Source organism: Doryrhamphus excisus, chromosome 15 (assembly GCF_030265055.1).
Source record: "Doryrhamphus excisus isolate RoL2022-K1 chromosome 15, RoL_Dexc_1.0, whole genome shotgun sequence".
Taxonomy (NCBI): domain Eukaryota; kingdom Metazoa; phylum Chordata; class Actinopteri; order Syngnathiformes; family Syngnathidae; genus Doryrhamphus; species Doryrhamphus excisus.
This window is the reverse complement of record NC_080480.1, coordinates 10,364,632-10,380,199: the sequence shown is the minus strand read 5'-3', so window position 1 is coordinate 10,380,199 and position 15,568 is coordinate 10,364,632. Positions and strand designations below refer to the sequence as shown.

The 15,568-nt window shown below is 42.1% G+C and overlaps 1 protein-coding gene across 4 annotated transcripts in view; it reads right to left on the bottom strand.

Annotated features, from left to right (window-relative positions):
- The window catches only part of LOC131102673 (BAH and coiled-coil domain-containing protein 1), a 67,727-nt gene extending 52,397 nt beyond the window's left edge, over positions 1-15,330 (bottom strand). For all 4 annotated transcript variants that reach the window (XM_058048126.1, XM_058048129.1, XM_058048127.1 and 1 more), the window contains exons 1-2: positions 15,102-15,330; positions 12,922-13,263 (exon numbers count right to left, since the gene is read on the bottom strand). In XM_058048126.1, coding sequence (XP_057904109.1) covers positions 12,922-13,093 — 172 coding nt within the window. In that variant the 5' untranslated portion in view covers positions 13,094-13,263; positions 15,102-15,330. The remainder of the gene's footprint in view (positions 1-12,921; positions 13,264-15,101) is intronic.
- Between the last annotated feature and the right edge of the window lie 238 nt (positions 15,331-15,568).

The following is a 15,568-nucleotide window of genomic DNA, read 5'->3' as shown; positions in this document are numbered from 1 at the left end:
CAGTGTTGGTTGGGAGCGAGTACAACATGGCCGGGGGGGCTGAGGTAGAATTAGGCACCTGCATGAGCGCACTGTCCACCCCCACATGCCGCCCTCCTCTCAGCTGCCTCCTCTCTCTACACTATCTCCCCAGCACATTTTTGTGGATGGCCGTGGGTTTGCATTAATGCAATGTGCCAAACCAACACCAAAACACACACACACGCTTTCCTATAAAGCTGCAGAGACATTTGCTCTAGCTTGCGCTACACATAATGCAGTCACCGAACAAGCGGGTCGCAGTTACCACACACACGTACGCCAATGAATGTACGCAGGAAAAACGCACAAAAGCATGGAAAACCGCGCTTGAATGGAAGTTTAATCACAGATCCACATGGCAGCCACCCACACGTGCCCCCCGATTATGCGGTATAACCAAAGGCATCCAGCAGCATTTTCAGCAGCCAAGCAAGGGGCCTCCGTCAGCGCATGAGCCAGCATGTAATCACTGGCCAACCTCACGGCAATTAGAAGTGGTTCTAATTCTTCACTGGAATAATTGCCTTCCACCGCTGCTAATAGTTTACTTTCCCCCCCTCCCCACCCTCAACAGCTGACAGACCGGAGCCCGGCTTCCCCAACACACACACGTCGTCCAATGCAGCTGTAGCTCGTCTGTCAGCATTTGAGATCAAGATGGATCCTGGGAATTGTCCTCGGTCGTGTCCCACTTGTGCCACATCAATCCCACGACTCTTGGCTGTGTATGACCGCCCTCCGCCACTCACCTTCAGGGAGTGGAAGAAACGTTCTGTTTTTATCCAATAACAGAAACTATTGTGGACGTGTGTGTGAAAAGAAGATGGTCGAAATTTTAGCTAATGAAGACTGTTCAAGCCGACGGAGAATCCCCGACTATACTCGCCTGTCACTCCCCCACCCCCACAGCCATTAATCAGAGGCTCTCCTCGGCATCAACACAATGCCGCTATCATCGTGGACATTGTGCGACACCTTGGCTAGACAGGGCGCCTTTATCTCTGTGTAAGCTAATTAATTTACCTGACAAAGCTGGGAATATTGCAAAGTAGCGAGAGTGGGTGGAATGCAAGCACCCATTTCCATTGTGTGGTGGTTTATGTGCTTAGATGGGGGATGGGACGCCATTCTCAGGTTGCATCCATCAGTTTTCACCAGGATTTGGAACGGTAAAGCCCCATCTGCCTTGTGTTCCTATACCACAGGTTGTGTAGGCGGCTACATAAATGGAATGATATCGCAGCAGAGCGACACTGCAATCAATTCAATAAAGACAAGGAACATGAGACTGTTTCATGTTGATATTACTTATAAATTAAACTCAAAAACAACGTTGCAATCATCGTGTTTATTAAATTGTAGTGCCGTACCACACTGAAGCTCTTATTTTGGTACCCTTTGCAACTTGTGGCAAAAAAAAGACATTTGTCGTACCTTTTGTGGGTTATGGTGATGACTATTTGGAAGACATGCTATCTTACATCTAATACAGATATCCTCAAAGTTTTCCAATCATTAAATAAACGGTCAATGGCTTATAGCCAATTATTGTTGCTATGTTCCGCCTCTGTCCCTGGAAAGACATTTTGCTTTATGGTGGTCATTTTTCCACCGATCTTGCTATTTTTTAACAGATTTGTGCTTCTCAGTCCCCTAAAGGTGTGTACCAAATTTGGTGGTGATTTAGCTAAACACTCTAAATTTAGAGTGGATATTTTGTCAAGTGCACCGAACCAAACTGTAGGATTAATACAGAAGTACAGGCGGTGTATTTGTCAGAAAAATAATAGCACAGGCAACACAGTAGGTATACGTGTTCAGTACTTTTTCATTACAGCTCCTTTACTCAGCATCCATACACCAAACCATGACCAATAAGAGAGGAGAGCAATGTCTTTATTGGTGCATTGTGTTGGTGAGCTCGTCGTTGGTGTTTTTTATTTTTACCATTGGTGGAAAACAACACCACCAACTAATTCAGACCAGACAAGGCGACTTATAACCAGCCCCTATCACCAGTTATTCATGATATGCGATGTTGTGTGATATAAATAAACACCGAGTCAAACTCATTCATGCATGGGCGCACGCACACTCGGCATATAATTAATGATAACCCCCACCTTGCATCATAGATACATAAGCCACAAATTCACGTTAGTTGCAGTAGTAGCGCATTGTATGATGATGGCACGCGGGAATGGGCTGCAGCCTGAATGCGGTCTAGCAGTTTGAAGGCAGGACGGCAGGGGGAATAGCGTGCGTGGCAGAGTCCCCCCCCCACCCCCCCAGGTAACCAGAGCCCCTCAGCTGAATATCATCCCACCAAGGTTGAGGATTAACTCCTGCACTGTCTCTTTAACGCGAGATACATTTTATACAAGTCTAATCCCTGGTGTCAACTCTCTCCTCCTTTTGTTTTGATTGGCCTTGATGGATGTCCGCGAAGCGAGGCCGCGGGGCGCGAGGTGAAGAAATTAGTCTCTTTTTTTTTACAGTGGATAAACGTATTACCCGGGCTAATGGGAAGCGATACATCGCCTCACTTCTCGTAAATTTGCACATTGATGTTACACGAGGACAAGAGGGCTTACGATGCAGGGCACCCCCCCCCCCTTTTCCACTCCCACTCTGCGCGCCAGCAGACTGTAGCTGCTGCGCTGAGGCCATGAGATAACCACTTACCATTGTGAGAAAAGACTGTCGGTTGTTTTTTTTCTCTATCTCGGCCTAAAAAAATCTTCAGCAGCGGTTGCAGAAATAGTGCTGCCTCTATAATTAGATGTAAACAGTCAAACCAGACTCTCAAGATCACACTGTCCCACTGGCCTCAAGGCCTCCTGGGACACAAAATGTGTGACAAGTATTTGTGTGTATTTGCTTGCCATGCACCAGCGGGTGGATGACAGCATGTGACAATGCTCATCTCTCTGGTCTCTAAGTCTGTCTGTCCGTCCTCCTTGTGCAAACACACTCACCCCGCGTCCACCAGGGGGTAGGTCAGTGGCTGTGCACGGCAAGCTGAAAGAACTAATGTTATGCAGCAACCGGGCAGACAAATGCACATCTGTTGCTGAGTAGTCAGTCATTTGCCCCACATCCTCAGGACACGAACTGCATGACCACAGAGTAGCCTAGTGGACAACTCCAACAAAAAGGCAGCGGTAGGTTCAAGGACTTGTTTGAGGGTGCTGACAAATCCACAATGCAGACATGAAAGAATGTGGCAGTACAACAAGACATTGGGCAGAAAAAGCAGAAAGTGAAGACCAAGACGCAGCAACAAGTCCCCTTTGGATTGTGACAGCTGGTTGGAGAGTCCCAAGAGACTTATTAAAATGGAATTCCTGATGCTAAGCTTTGTTTTCTCACGAATGGCTTGACACATCCTTGAGAGGCATGCTGCATGTATATTTAATGGCATAATCTCTGCATATGTTTAATGGGAGCTGCACACCTCAGTGTTTCGGTACAATGTCACTGACACCCCCTTGTCCCGCAGTTTAGGGAGTCATAGCGGCGTGACAGTCGTCCCTCACCACTACATGGTTCAGACAAAATTCCCTCTTTTTCAGAAAATAATTTAAATGCATATTGAAGCACATTTTAAGTATCCTTGGCCTAAATTAAGCATTTTCAAACATAAAAATGGCTAAATACATTAGTTACTAATTACTAATATATCCATCCATTTTCTATACCGCTTATCTTATTAGGGTCGCGGGTGTATGCTGGAGCCTATCCCAGCTGTCTTCGGGCGAGAGGCAGGGTACATCTTGGACTGGAAAACATACAAACTCCACACAGAGATGCCCAAGCGCAGAATCAAACCCAGGTCTTCCTGATCTCCTGACTGAAGTGCCCACCACTCGTCCACTGTGCGGCCACAAAAATATAACATTTTTTAATAATGAATCCGGAAATTCACCTGTCATGGTTGGGTCTGGAAGCAATTAACCGAGATAAACGTGGGATGATTGTACTTGAACGGATCAAGTCAAGGAGCAGAGTTGAGTAATTAAAATACAAACGGCCTTCATTAGAGCAGGCACAGACCTCCGCCAAGGCCAAATAATCCTATTTGGATCAGCAACATCATTTACACTACAATACCTTACATGTCTCTGTTAAAGGTCTCCTTATGTGATGTTTGGACTAAAAGCAAAAAACGTGACAAAAATCTGGGTTTTCATGGCGTCATGAAGGAAAGAACCTCCTCTCTCTTGGACTGATGCTGCCTCTGACCCGCCCCATGTATACGACCACCACTGCACAGATGTCAGCTGTGTTTAAAAAAATAGGCTTCACTACACATTGTAAAATAATAGTCGACTTTGTCAGTCAACTGCAGAAATGGGAGCTTTAAAGCTAAAAGAATAGCCCGTCACAGCTGTAGCATCACTCTGACCTCTAGTTATTAATGATAACTGCCACTGTGCACGCCTCAAAATAAGCCCCAAATAAAAAATAATAAAACAATAAGCCTTGTATCATGAAGTGATGGTCACAGGTAAACTGCTCCAAAGCAGTGGACCATTGTGAATGATCTACACCAACATCTCCTAAATCACTTTCCCAACCCCGCTACCAAATTCTGTGGATAACGGTTAAGTCGATTTGGCTTAATCCTGCAACCAAACAAACAAACAATCACGGCTCAAGAAGAAAGTGCAGCACAAACGCATGAACAACTGCTGAGATTAATCCTATGTATGCAATAAAAAAGGGAGAAAATTGCCGTCCTCTAGACAAGCTCCATTAAGAGCAGGAATCCTTACTGGAATCCTTGCAGCATATGCAGCAGAGACAGACTGACAGACTGATACGTTAGAGGGTTAACAATGCACCTGTCTGGGCCTCCAAACCAACCACAGGGTGCCTGGCTCTAGTCAGGGTGTCCTGGAGAGCATACACACACACACACACACACACACACACATGCGTGCAAACCCTACGTATTGTCACTGGCCACAAATCTGCCGACAACAATGGGGTAACTGCTTTTTTTTTTGTTCTTGTCCCCGAGCGATTACAATAATACTTTTGAAATTAAAAAACAAGTAATCTGGATTTTCTGCATGAGCCGTTAATAAAGTCCAACAGCTGTCACACACGGGACACGAGCAGAGGGGCACAAACCAAAAAAGAGCAAAAAGATCCAAACTGAAACTGTCTATGACTGCAAAATATTTGCTGTTTTTCTTCTGGTTTAGTTTTGGCGGTCATGGGACGATTCCTCTCACTTCCTTACGCCGAGCACAGAAATAGTGCGATGCAGGTTATGAAATCCAGCGCCTTGAAAGCTGATACAAGAGGCTACTAGCCTGTCGGCCGTTCTCCTCCATGGCTCTCCTTTGTGTTTTTGTTCGGCGTGCACGCCCCGTGCTCCAGGCAAGGGCTTTTGTGGCACCGAGCCACACGGTGTAGTGTAGTGTGGGTGGGTGGCGCACTGTTTGAAGTGCCGTCTCTGAGGCAGCGTGGCCACTCACGGGCCAAAATCCTCTCGCTTTTCACCCGCTCATGCTCCAGCTTTTACTTTGTGGAGGCAGATTTTCCCATGAGTTAATGGACAAGAAACAAAGGAGACGATTTATATAATTTATACAAGATTTTAGTGTGTAAATGGAAGATGTTATTTTTTATGACGAGTGTTTGGACCAAATAATCTCCAATAATCTCAATCTGATGAAAGGTGGAGATTTTTTACACGCTTAACTCTTATCCTAGAAAATAATCATTTTTATTCACATTATATCATTATTCAATACTTACAGATTGTTAACTATCTCCACAAAATCATACATTATTATATTTCTACATACGTACATGTTATATTTTAAAATTAGTTCCATATATAGTCCTTTCATTTGATTATAAAATGTTGTGGAAAAATTGTTTGTCCCCTTCCTGATTTTTTTTTTTTTACATGATTGTCACAATTAAATATTTGAGGTCATCAAACAAATTAAAATGGTCAGTGGTCAATGACAACACAACTGAATGCAGGTTATAAATGAAACTTTTTATAATTAAGGGATACAAAAATCCAAACCTACATGGGCCAGTGTGAAAAAGTGATTGCCAGAAAAGTGAGAGCCATTATCCACAAATGGGGAAAATATAGAACAGTATGAACCTTCCCCGGAATGGTTGACCAACCAAAATCAATCAAAGAGAGCAGTGACAACTCATCCTAGAGGTCACAAAAGACCCCACAACAACATCCAAAGAACTGCAAGCCTCATTTGTCTCAGTTAAGGTCAGTGTTCATGACTCCACCATAAGAAAGACACTCAGCAAAAACGGCCAGCATGGCAGAGTTCCAAAAAAACATTGCCAGAAAACATCCTAAAGCATTTGGGAAAATATTCTGTGGTCTGATGAGACAAAAGTTTAACTTTTTGGACGGTGTGTATCCCATTACATCTGGCTGAAAAATATCATACCAGCAGTAAAATATGGTGGTGGTAGTGTGATGGTCTGGGGCTGTTTTGCTGTGATAAATGGAACCATGAAATCTGCTGTCTACTGCCGTCTGTCTACAGCTGAATTATAACAATTTTGCCCAAAAGATGGGCCAAAATTCCTCCACAGCATTGTAAGAGACTCATTGCAAGTTATTTAAAACGCTTGATTGCAGTTGTTCCTGCAAAGGATAGCCCAACCATTTAATAGGTTTAGGGGGAAATCACTTCTTCAACACATCCACTTTTCCATCTGTCCATCCATTTTCTATTAATCTTGTCATCACTAGGGTTGCAGGTCATTGACTAATATTTAAATTTGTTTGATGATCTAAATGTTTAAAGCGTGAAATGCACAAAAAAGGAGACTTTTCACACTACTCTATATGTATTGTATTATTATTATTATTATTATTCACCAGTTGGCTGGGAGGTGTGTTGCATCAATTTTACTAAATCTAGTTCCTCACCCTGTAAAGGGATTTATAGCTGCCATGAATGCTAATGACAGAATCTGGAGGTATATGTTGGAATTAGGAATGTTTGGCCTTGGTGGAGGTCTGCGCTCTAAAGACGCTTCAGTGCCGATGGTAACTTGTTTAGGTTACCCATTGGGAGCATCAGGATATGGTCATGGTGTCATTTCGGTCTTGACTTTACGGACGTGTGAACTATGTCATCTTGCAGCAATCCCAGAATCAACTTTTCTCTTCGCTGTAGTTGGAATCACTTCGAGGTGGAATGAATTTTTGGCCTGAAACCCACATTCTGTCAACGTACTTCCCCTGCAGCTGCTTGCGGGATACAAATAGCATATTTAATGTACATTTACAAGGTGTCCCATAGAAGTGAGTGAGTGGCATTGTAGAGAGACTCATCATTCATCTTGAAAAGACCATCACCATCCAACACGCTGAGCTGGGATGTAAATGGTTTTTGGAGGGAGGGGGGTGATGCTGTTGGAGTGTGCAGCACATGCTTGGCGCCGGGATTGCTCACTTTATTATTATCATTACTACCTCTGTAATGCATGACAAGCCCGAGGTGAGGAGAGTGTTTCGATCATTGTTAGTATTTTATTCCGTTTGCTGTGTGCGGCTGTGCAATGTGCATGAGTGCCGTCTACAGGACTGGGGTGCAACGGTATCGCCCTCAACGTAACCATTTGGTGATTTTCTGACTTGATGGAGGTGTACCGCTGTAGTTGCTGTTGGTTAAGTTACTGAAGTGGAGGTTTTTGGTGAAAATCCCATGTTTTGAGTGGCGTTTTAAACATTTTTATTGCAAAAACACTGAAACCCTTCCTGCTGCAGTATGCATGGCATGCCAGTAGATGGCGCTTTCATTGTTTCCTGGACAACCGCTGTAATATGAATGCCATGCCAGCAGATGGTCAAGAACAGGGGTGGACAAACTTTTTGACTCGCATTGATATAACAAAATTTCCGGGGGGGGGCAGACTAGATATTTTACACGTAACAGTCCACCTGGTATTATTGTATCTGTAAAATTGTCATGCAATCTGCTATTATTATTTATTATTTTATATTTATATTTAAATATTTTAAAAATAATAAAATATTATAATAATTAAAATAAAATTAAAATAATAATTATTATATTATTATTATGTAAAATATGCAAATATAACAATATTATTATATATAATTAATATAATAATTAGCATTAATATAATAAATATAATAATCATAATAGTTATAATAATAATATAATTATTATTATTTTAATTTTTATTATTATTATTATGTGCTTGTGTCTCTTTTTTCAGGAGCACTTTGTAAACAACAGACCATGTCAAACAACGAAATTGATACAACCATCAAAAGGTTGGCTCAGGCCATGATGCCAGGTTGTATGTTGAGTTTAAATTAAATACTTTTGAAAGATTGGGCGGGCCGAATTCAAACACTTGGCGGGCCGGATGTGGCCCCCGGGCCGTAGTTTGCCCACCCCTGGTCAAGAAGAAGAAACAATATGCAAATGCTTTTCCACACAGACAAAATGTTGCATATTACTCAAATCATCATTGTTGTTAAAGACGGTCTTGTATTCGGGGTATAGTAGCTGAGTGGGAATGAGTGGGAATGGGAATTTCACCTGTTTTGTAAATGTTTGCCGAGTCTCGCAATCCGAAACTGAGTAAAATTCTGACTGGTATCGGTGACACCGATCCGTGAATTTGTGCAAATTCACCTAATGTGTCGTATTTCATATCACAGCATAAAGAATGCATTTGAAATAAATCAATAAATAAATGGAAATAAAATAAAATAAATTAATAATTGTGTAATTAATTTGTTATTATTGTTATTATTTATTTATTTATGTTAAACCTTAAAGTATATTGAGGTAGCACAGGGATTTACAAAAGCCAAGCTTAATACAAGGATGAAGAGTCTTGAACTATATATATCACTATATTGACACTTACTATGGTACACATTATGTCATTGTATGGTCATATCACCTCGTACTTCGGTGCGAGGTGCATTATTTAAAAAAAAAAAAAAAAACTTAAACTGTATTATGGAAAGCAGGAAGTGAACAAATGTAACAGTTACTGATTGTAAAAGTACCAGATGGAGGGGTTTAATAAGCTTTGCTTCTCCCTACTTTTTTTGGACATGTGGAACTGTGAACTGATTATGTGATGCACTCAATTGTAATCTGATGCATGTTCAAATGAAATAAAACCATTACCATTACCATTGCCATAATATACAACAGCAAAAAGAGAGGACAAAATCTAAATGAAATTGTATTTAAAACAATAAAGTCATATAATATAACGATAATGCAACAAAAATGATTAATGATTAAGAACTCTAAGAATGACAATTTTAGTCCTAATCGGCACATGACTCAGTTCACGATCATTATTTGAACAGACAAACATTCCCTGAAATCACTAAAATATCAAAAGAGCTGGAATCTGGTATTTCAGTATCATTGTATAAATCATGTAGGAGAGAAGGTTTTTTTATTTGCTTTTCTGACCAATTTCACATACACGTTACAATGTCCTTCTCTTTAACTCTTTCAATACCAAAGATTAATTTATACATTTTTTAAAACCTGAATGCCCAATCCCAAAGACATATGTTTACGTGTTTTACGAGAGGTAAAAAGAGGTGACACAAATGCACAGTTCGGTTCAAAGGACGATGTCACTGTTCGAGCAGTTTTAAGTATATTGAAAGAGCTCAGCATGTATCTTAGGAGGAAGTTCCAGGTTACGCATAGTAGGGAAATTTTAACACATGCACACACACAATTTTGTTCCAAATGTGAAAATCATTCAAGGTGTTATAATTGTGTCTAAATAGGTATTTTGATGTAAAACAACCCTTTTTTGTGTTTTGGGTGTTTTGGTATAGTTTGTTTCAATATTTGAGAGCTGTCACCAAAGCAAAAAATGATTGCGTCAAAGTGAAAGTTATGCTTGAAACGTATCCCTATTTTGTTGAGAACTGATATTTTGCTGAAATGTACCTATGTTTTACTGTTGATTAAAGACAAGAGTCCAATCTTTCTTTTGGTAGGTTCCATGATTATCGCCTGCCATGAGACACAATATTCTGTGTGCCTTGAAAAATCAGGCAAAATCATCAAAAATGGCTGGTAAGGGGTTGAATTTTGGAAAATGAATGTATGCATGCCAAGACCAATAACTTGGTAAGGAAACGCGTCACTCCTTGTCCTTACAGACAAAAAAAAGTCTCTTAAGACTTTCTTAGAGGAGCGCAAATGCTACTACAGCGTGGCGTTGCAGCGTTTTCAGCGTTTACATGGAAACTGTAACACTTTTGTTTGCAAAAACCTCCCCTTTAAGACCTGCTTTCAAGGCCAAATGTGTGTCATCTCACAGGAACGACTCCTAAGAAGACTACCTTGTTTCAAACAACCTTCACCCACTGACTTGATTCTTTTTCAAGGCCCTGCTCATAAGCAGCCCTTTGCTAATCCTACCACACACCTGTGTTTGTCTTTGAAGCGTCCTCTTAACATCCACAGACCCGCGGGATCTTTCAGCAATGAGACGTTCAATAAAAGTCCCTGTAAAGTTATTTATTCCCCCTGGGGTAAAAAAAAGGGAGAGAGAAAGACAGAGACGGAGATGGCAGACAGCCATGCTAACCTTTGAAGGGGGAAGCTGCTCGGACTTCCAGCTATAGGACATAAAAAGTGGGAGAATGACAGGGACATCCTACAAGAGAACAATAAAGGGGGTGGACGGGACTGTTTTTTTTATCTTTTAACAGCAGCCGTAAAACACACAAAGCTGGGGCGTGCAACAATGGTCTGGGGTATAAGGGAGAAGAAGCAGGAAGACCAGCACTTCCCTGACACCAGGGTCTTCCTGCTGCAAGAGGGGACAACTTGTGGAAAGGGAAGTGAGGGGAGATGCAAAGGAAGTGGAACTAAAGCGTGCAAGATGACACACATATGACCTTTGGAGTGTTTAGAGCAGATCCTGAACCCCCCTCAGCCCTCAAACCCCCCAAGCTCACCCCTCCTCGTACAGCTGCTTTCACACAAGCACACCTCGGGCCGGAGCGGGGCGATTGGAACAATATGGCTGAAAGATGACCCACCCCACCCCACCCCGCCACCCTCGTAAAGGCCGGCAGTAAAGACCACTCCAGTGTAGTCTGCTGCTTTGACACCGTCCCTGCGTCCTGGCATCGGCATCCCGCCCCCATAGTGAAGCTGTGAACTGTCCCCTCAAGTCAACAGAAGATAGCGTTACTGCTTGGACAGCCTTGTCAATGGACTCTCTGTATTAAGGTGCATTAAGTGACTTTACAGCTCGCTGTCTGATGCTATCAGTCAGCACAAACCCCAAATTTATGGCGCCACCTATGGGTTGTGGTCGGAATGCTTTGGAAAGACATGCTAGCGGACATGTTATGCGTATCATCAAAGTTTTATGATTCCTTTTATGATTTCTTTTTGATTGGTAACATAGTAAATATGAAATTAATGAATTAGCAGTAAGTTATAATACACTATTTGCTTTGTTAACTGTGATGTTTTCTTCAAATAGCTTAGCATATATCAATCAAATGCCGGGAAGAATATCAATTTGGCTCCTCGAATCCTTTGAATTTTTTTGTATGCTGCCCTCGATGGAAAACGTTTGGATACCCCTGCAGGAGACAAATGGTCAATGACTGGCCCATTGGTTGTCCATCGTGGATGCCGGTGCAACGACGTTCATTTTGGTGGCTGCCAACCCTGCTTAAATTTTAAATAAATAAATCTTAAATAAATGTGCTTCCCAGTCCCAGAATGGTGTGATTAGCAAATTTGAGCTAAACGCCACAAGTTATAGCGGTTGCATTGAGCTGTGTGAGAAATTACAAGCCAATCCAACTCATGGGGTTTCACAACAGCATCATCGTGTGGTGTATTTTTTATGAAAACAATAGCGCAGGTAACACAGTTTTTTTTTACCTGAAGAGTTGCACTTTGGGGTGTTCTAATTTTTTCAAATGTAAAATATATATGATTGTTTATGTATCGACTTCTGGTGTCGTTTTATGACACTTCAAACAGTACAAAAGAGACAAATAGGGTTTAGTCCAATGGAAATATTTAAGTAAACAAATGTTACAAAGATGAGTGCACAGCACTTGGTATTAATTCTAATGTCACCTCTTGTTTTATTTAGCTGATGCGTGTCATAAATAATACAAGCTGCCAACTCTGAATACAATAAAGACACACCAATAAGTATTCCAATAAAAAGGTAATATTTTGATGGTATATATGTATACTGTGTACTGTATATGTACAGCATTGTTTCCAGCTGTTGGGTAATAAATCAGTGGTACAGTGCCACAAAATGTCAATACTCCAAGTTACTTGTCAATGCTGGCGCGTGCACCGTCAACACATTTGCACCCCAACGCTTTGAAGGCCAACACAGAAGGAAGGAGACTCCCCTCCCAAGCCCCCACCCATTGGTGCACTGTAACCCGTACAACCCCTGTACACCCCATGCTAGGCCATTGCATCAATGTGATACTAATCAATGCAACACAAAAGTGACAAAAATCTCATTTCACATTCCAGCTGCAGAGCCTATATATGGATACCTGACATTTGTATTTGGTTAAGATGTGTGTGGGGGGGGGGCTTCAACTGCAGCTTGCATGGGGAATAAATTAGGTGAAAATTGTGTATGGTAAAGATAAAAGAAGCAAAAAAATGTCTGATTTATTAGCTACTGTTCAAGCAGTGAAGCCGTCAACAGCCACTCCCTGCAAGCATTGATGAAAAATAATCATAAAAATGATCATTACTTTTGTTTTGCGCCAAGTATGAAGAGCAGTTATTATTTTTTATTATCGTTCATGCTTTGATATGAATGCTGCAGCAGTGACAGCGAGAGGAACGTTTGTTGACCAACCTGAGTGTGGAGCCATTGGTATGTGTGAGGGGTAGTATTTCCCCGGCGGGAAGTGACCGGCGTGCTGCACGGAGCTGTGGCCGGAGGGGGCGATCCGAGAGGTGGCTCTGTGCACCAGGGCGCCTCGCTCTGACAGGAGATGGGCCGGAGCTGCGAAATCCCGTCCTTCCATTCCCAAGAATAATCCGAAATCCGGGTGGAGGCGGGGTGGGTGGGGAGGGGGATCAAATGCAGCCCATATATGATGATAATAATAATAATCCTTTCCTTTTCGGATCTATGTGTTGCAATCAGTCGTTTGCGGGCTTGTGCAGCCAAAAGCGTCGATCCGGATCATCTTTTCTAGAAATAAGACAAAAAGATTTATGCATATATAATAAAAGAAAGCATCGTCATTAGATCGTCGTCTCTTTTTTTTTTTTTTTTTTTGCTGTTGCAGCCTGTGACAAATAAGCGAGCGGTGATCCTATTGATCAGCCCAGCTCCTGCATGGACCCCACGGACAAGCCCCACTCCACTGCACCGTCCTCTTTAACACTGCAGCTGTCAGTCACTCCTTATGGAATTTTAAAAATAATACGCACTTCGCGTCTTTTTGCTTGCTGCTCCTCCTATTGTTTCTATTGTTGGCTTTTTTTCTGCACATTTCTGCACCCTCATGCAAACAGCCTTCTATTTGGCCTTGTAGCTACATGGAAAGAGGACGCATGGCATTTAAATTCGTTGACAATGATGCGTCATCAGTGTCAGTGTGTGTGTGTGTGTGTGTGTGTGTGTGTGTGTGTGTGCATGCATTAATACACTCATCACATGACCTATTTCATGAAATTACATTATTATTATTGCACATTCTCCCTGCCAAGAGATACGTATAATATCATTATTATGATTTCAATGTGTGTCCATTTTTTGCCTTTGCAGAAAAAACAGCAATAAATTCGAATTTGGGACTTGCTCACAGCAGGTAGGCAAAATTACTATAAACTGAATATAAATGCAAATATTCATCAATGCATTTCCCAGTCATTTTTGTATATGTTCACCAACCCACCCCCTCCATAGAACGCCATACATGACACACACAGCCACACTGTGTGTGTGTGTGTGTGTGTGTGTGTGTGTGCAGCTTTCTTTTCATGCACAACAATAAAATCTCCCACCTGGTAGAAAACGTGATCACGTGCAGTTTAGCGGGCTACTGTTCCTTCACATCATTGCTATGTATGCTAAGAGTTGGAAAAACAAAGCTACTGACAGCTGAGATTGTAAGGACAGAGAGGGAGAAGGAGGAGAAGGAGGAGGCGGGGGACTCCTTCGAGGCGAATGGCCGCCCGTCAGCTGCCTTTGTCTCGGCTTTGCAGGCAGCCATTACCCCGCCATTCTGGTGCATTCGCCGTGTCGTTGCAAACTGTTATTTAATGCATCTTTAGAATGCGTAAAAAGACGGCGTATAAAACGAAAATAAACACGTTTCGTGATTTGACACACGATTGATTAATTTTCACATTCAAAATCGTCGAATGCTTCTCGAAATTGTTTAAAATAAACGATTCACGCCCCAATTCCTTCGTGTAATTTATGAAATTAATTGACGTCAATTTCAGGCAAAAGGAAAGCAGAAAATGGTCGATCAAAATTAAAATTGTGCTTTTAACGCTCGGATCGGGCTGCGAAAACAGGCGAGCCTTCGCTGGCGAAGGCGGCCCGGAGGGAGTGCACCTCGGCCGGGGAGAGTTGGCAGCGTGAGTCGGTCTTCTCCTTGGCTCCCCCATTATAGTACAGCCAAAATCAATGAACAAATCTGTATTTTTACAAATGTATGTTTAAACGCTTTGAGGTCAGATGTTTGCAAATGAATCGCAATGATTCAATTGTGAATATTTAATAACAAAGCAACAATATGTAGTAGATAATTAAATACTGCCACCAAATATCACAAAAATGTCAATTTCAACCAATCATGGAATAGATCTTCAACTCTTTGCATTAATTCATATTTTTTATGTAAAGCACATACATCCTGTTTATTTTTAATAGCAATAACACACATTTCAAATACAGCATTTTATACTATTATTGTTATTTTCGTTATTTTATATTACAAAACAACTAGAATGTTTTTACATTATTATTCGACGCATGTAAGGCAGAATAAACAATAATATAAAACGGCTACTTACTGGCATGTTAAATCCTTGCATGAGAATGAATTAAAAGAGGAGAAAACACTGCAAGTGGAGGTGCAAGGAAGAGTGCGACGCCCATTTAAAAAGAGTGTAAATGCTCAAATGGAGTGACTGGCGGTGTGAGCTCCTACAGTATCTCCATGAGAGCTGCCTCATAGTCGGGATGCAGCCGGACTGACGCTTCCGGCCTGGCTCGATCGCGCCTCCGACCTTCCAGCAGCGGTTTTTCTCTCCGGGTGCAACTGCGAGCATCGCGCCCGCTCGGAGAGTAAACACGCCTTCCCATTGGTGGGATACCTGCATGGTAATGAGCTCCGGCTGCCCGCTGGGGAACAAGGAGGCTTGTGATTGGCGGGTACGGCAGACCAATGGTGCGTTTACTGGCCTCTCTACACAAGAGAGAAGCGGCAGATTTAAAGCGCTGGATGCTTTTGTAATCCTTCACAATGGAGGTCCATGCA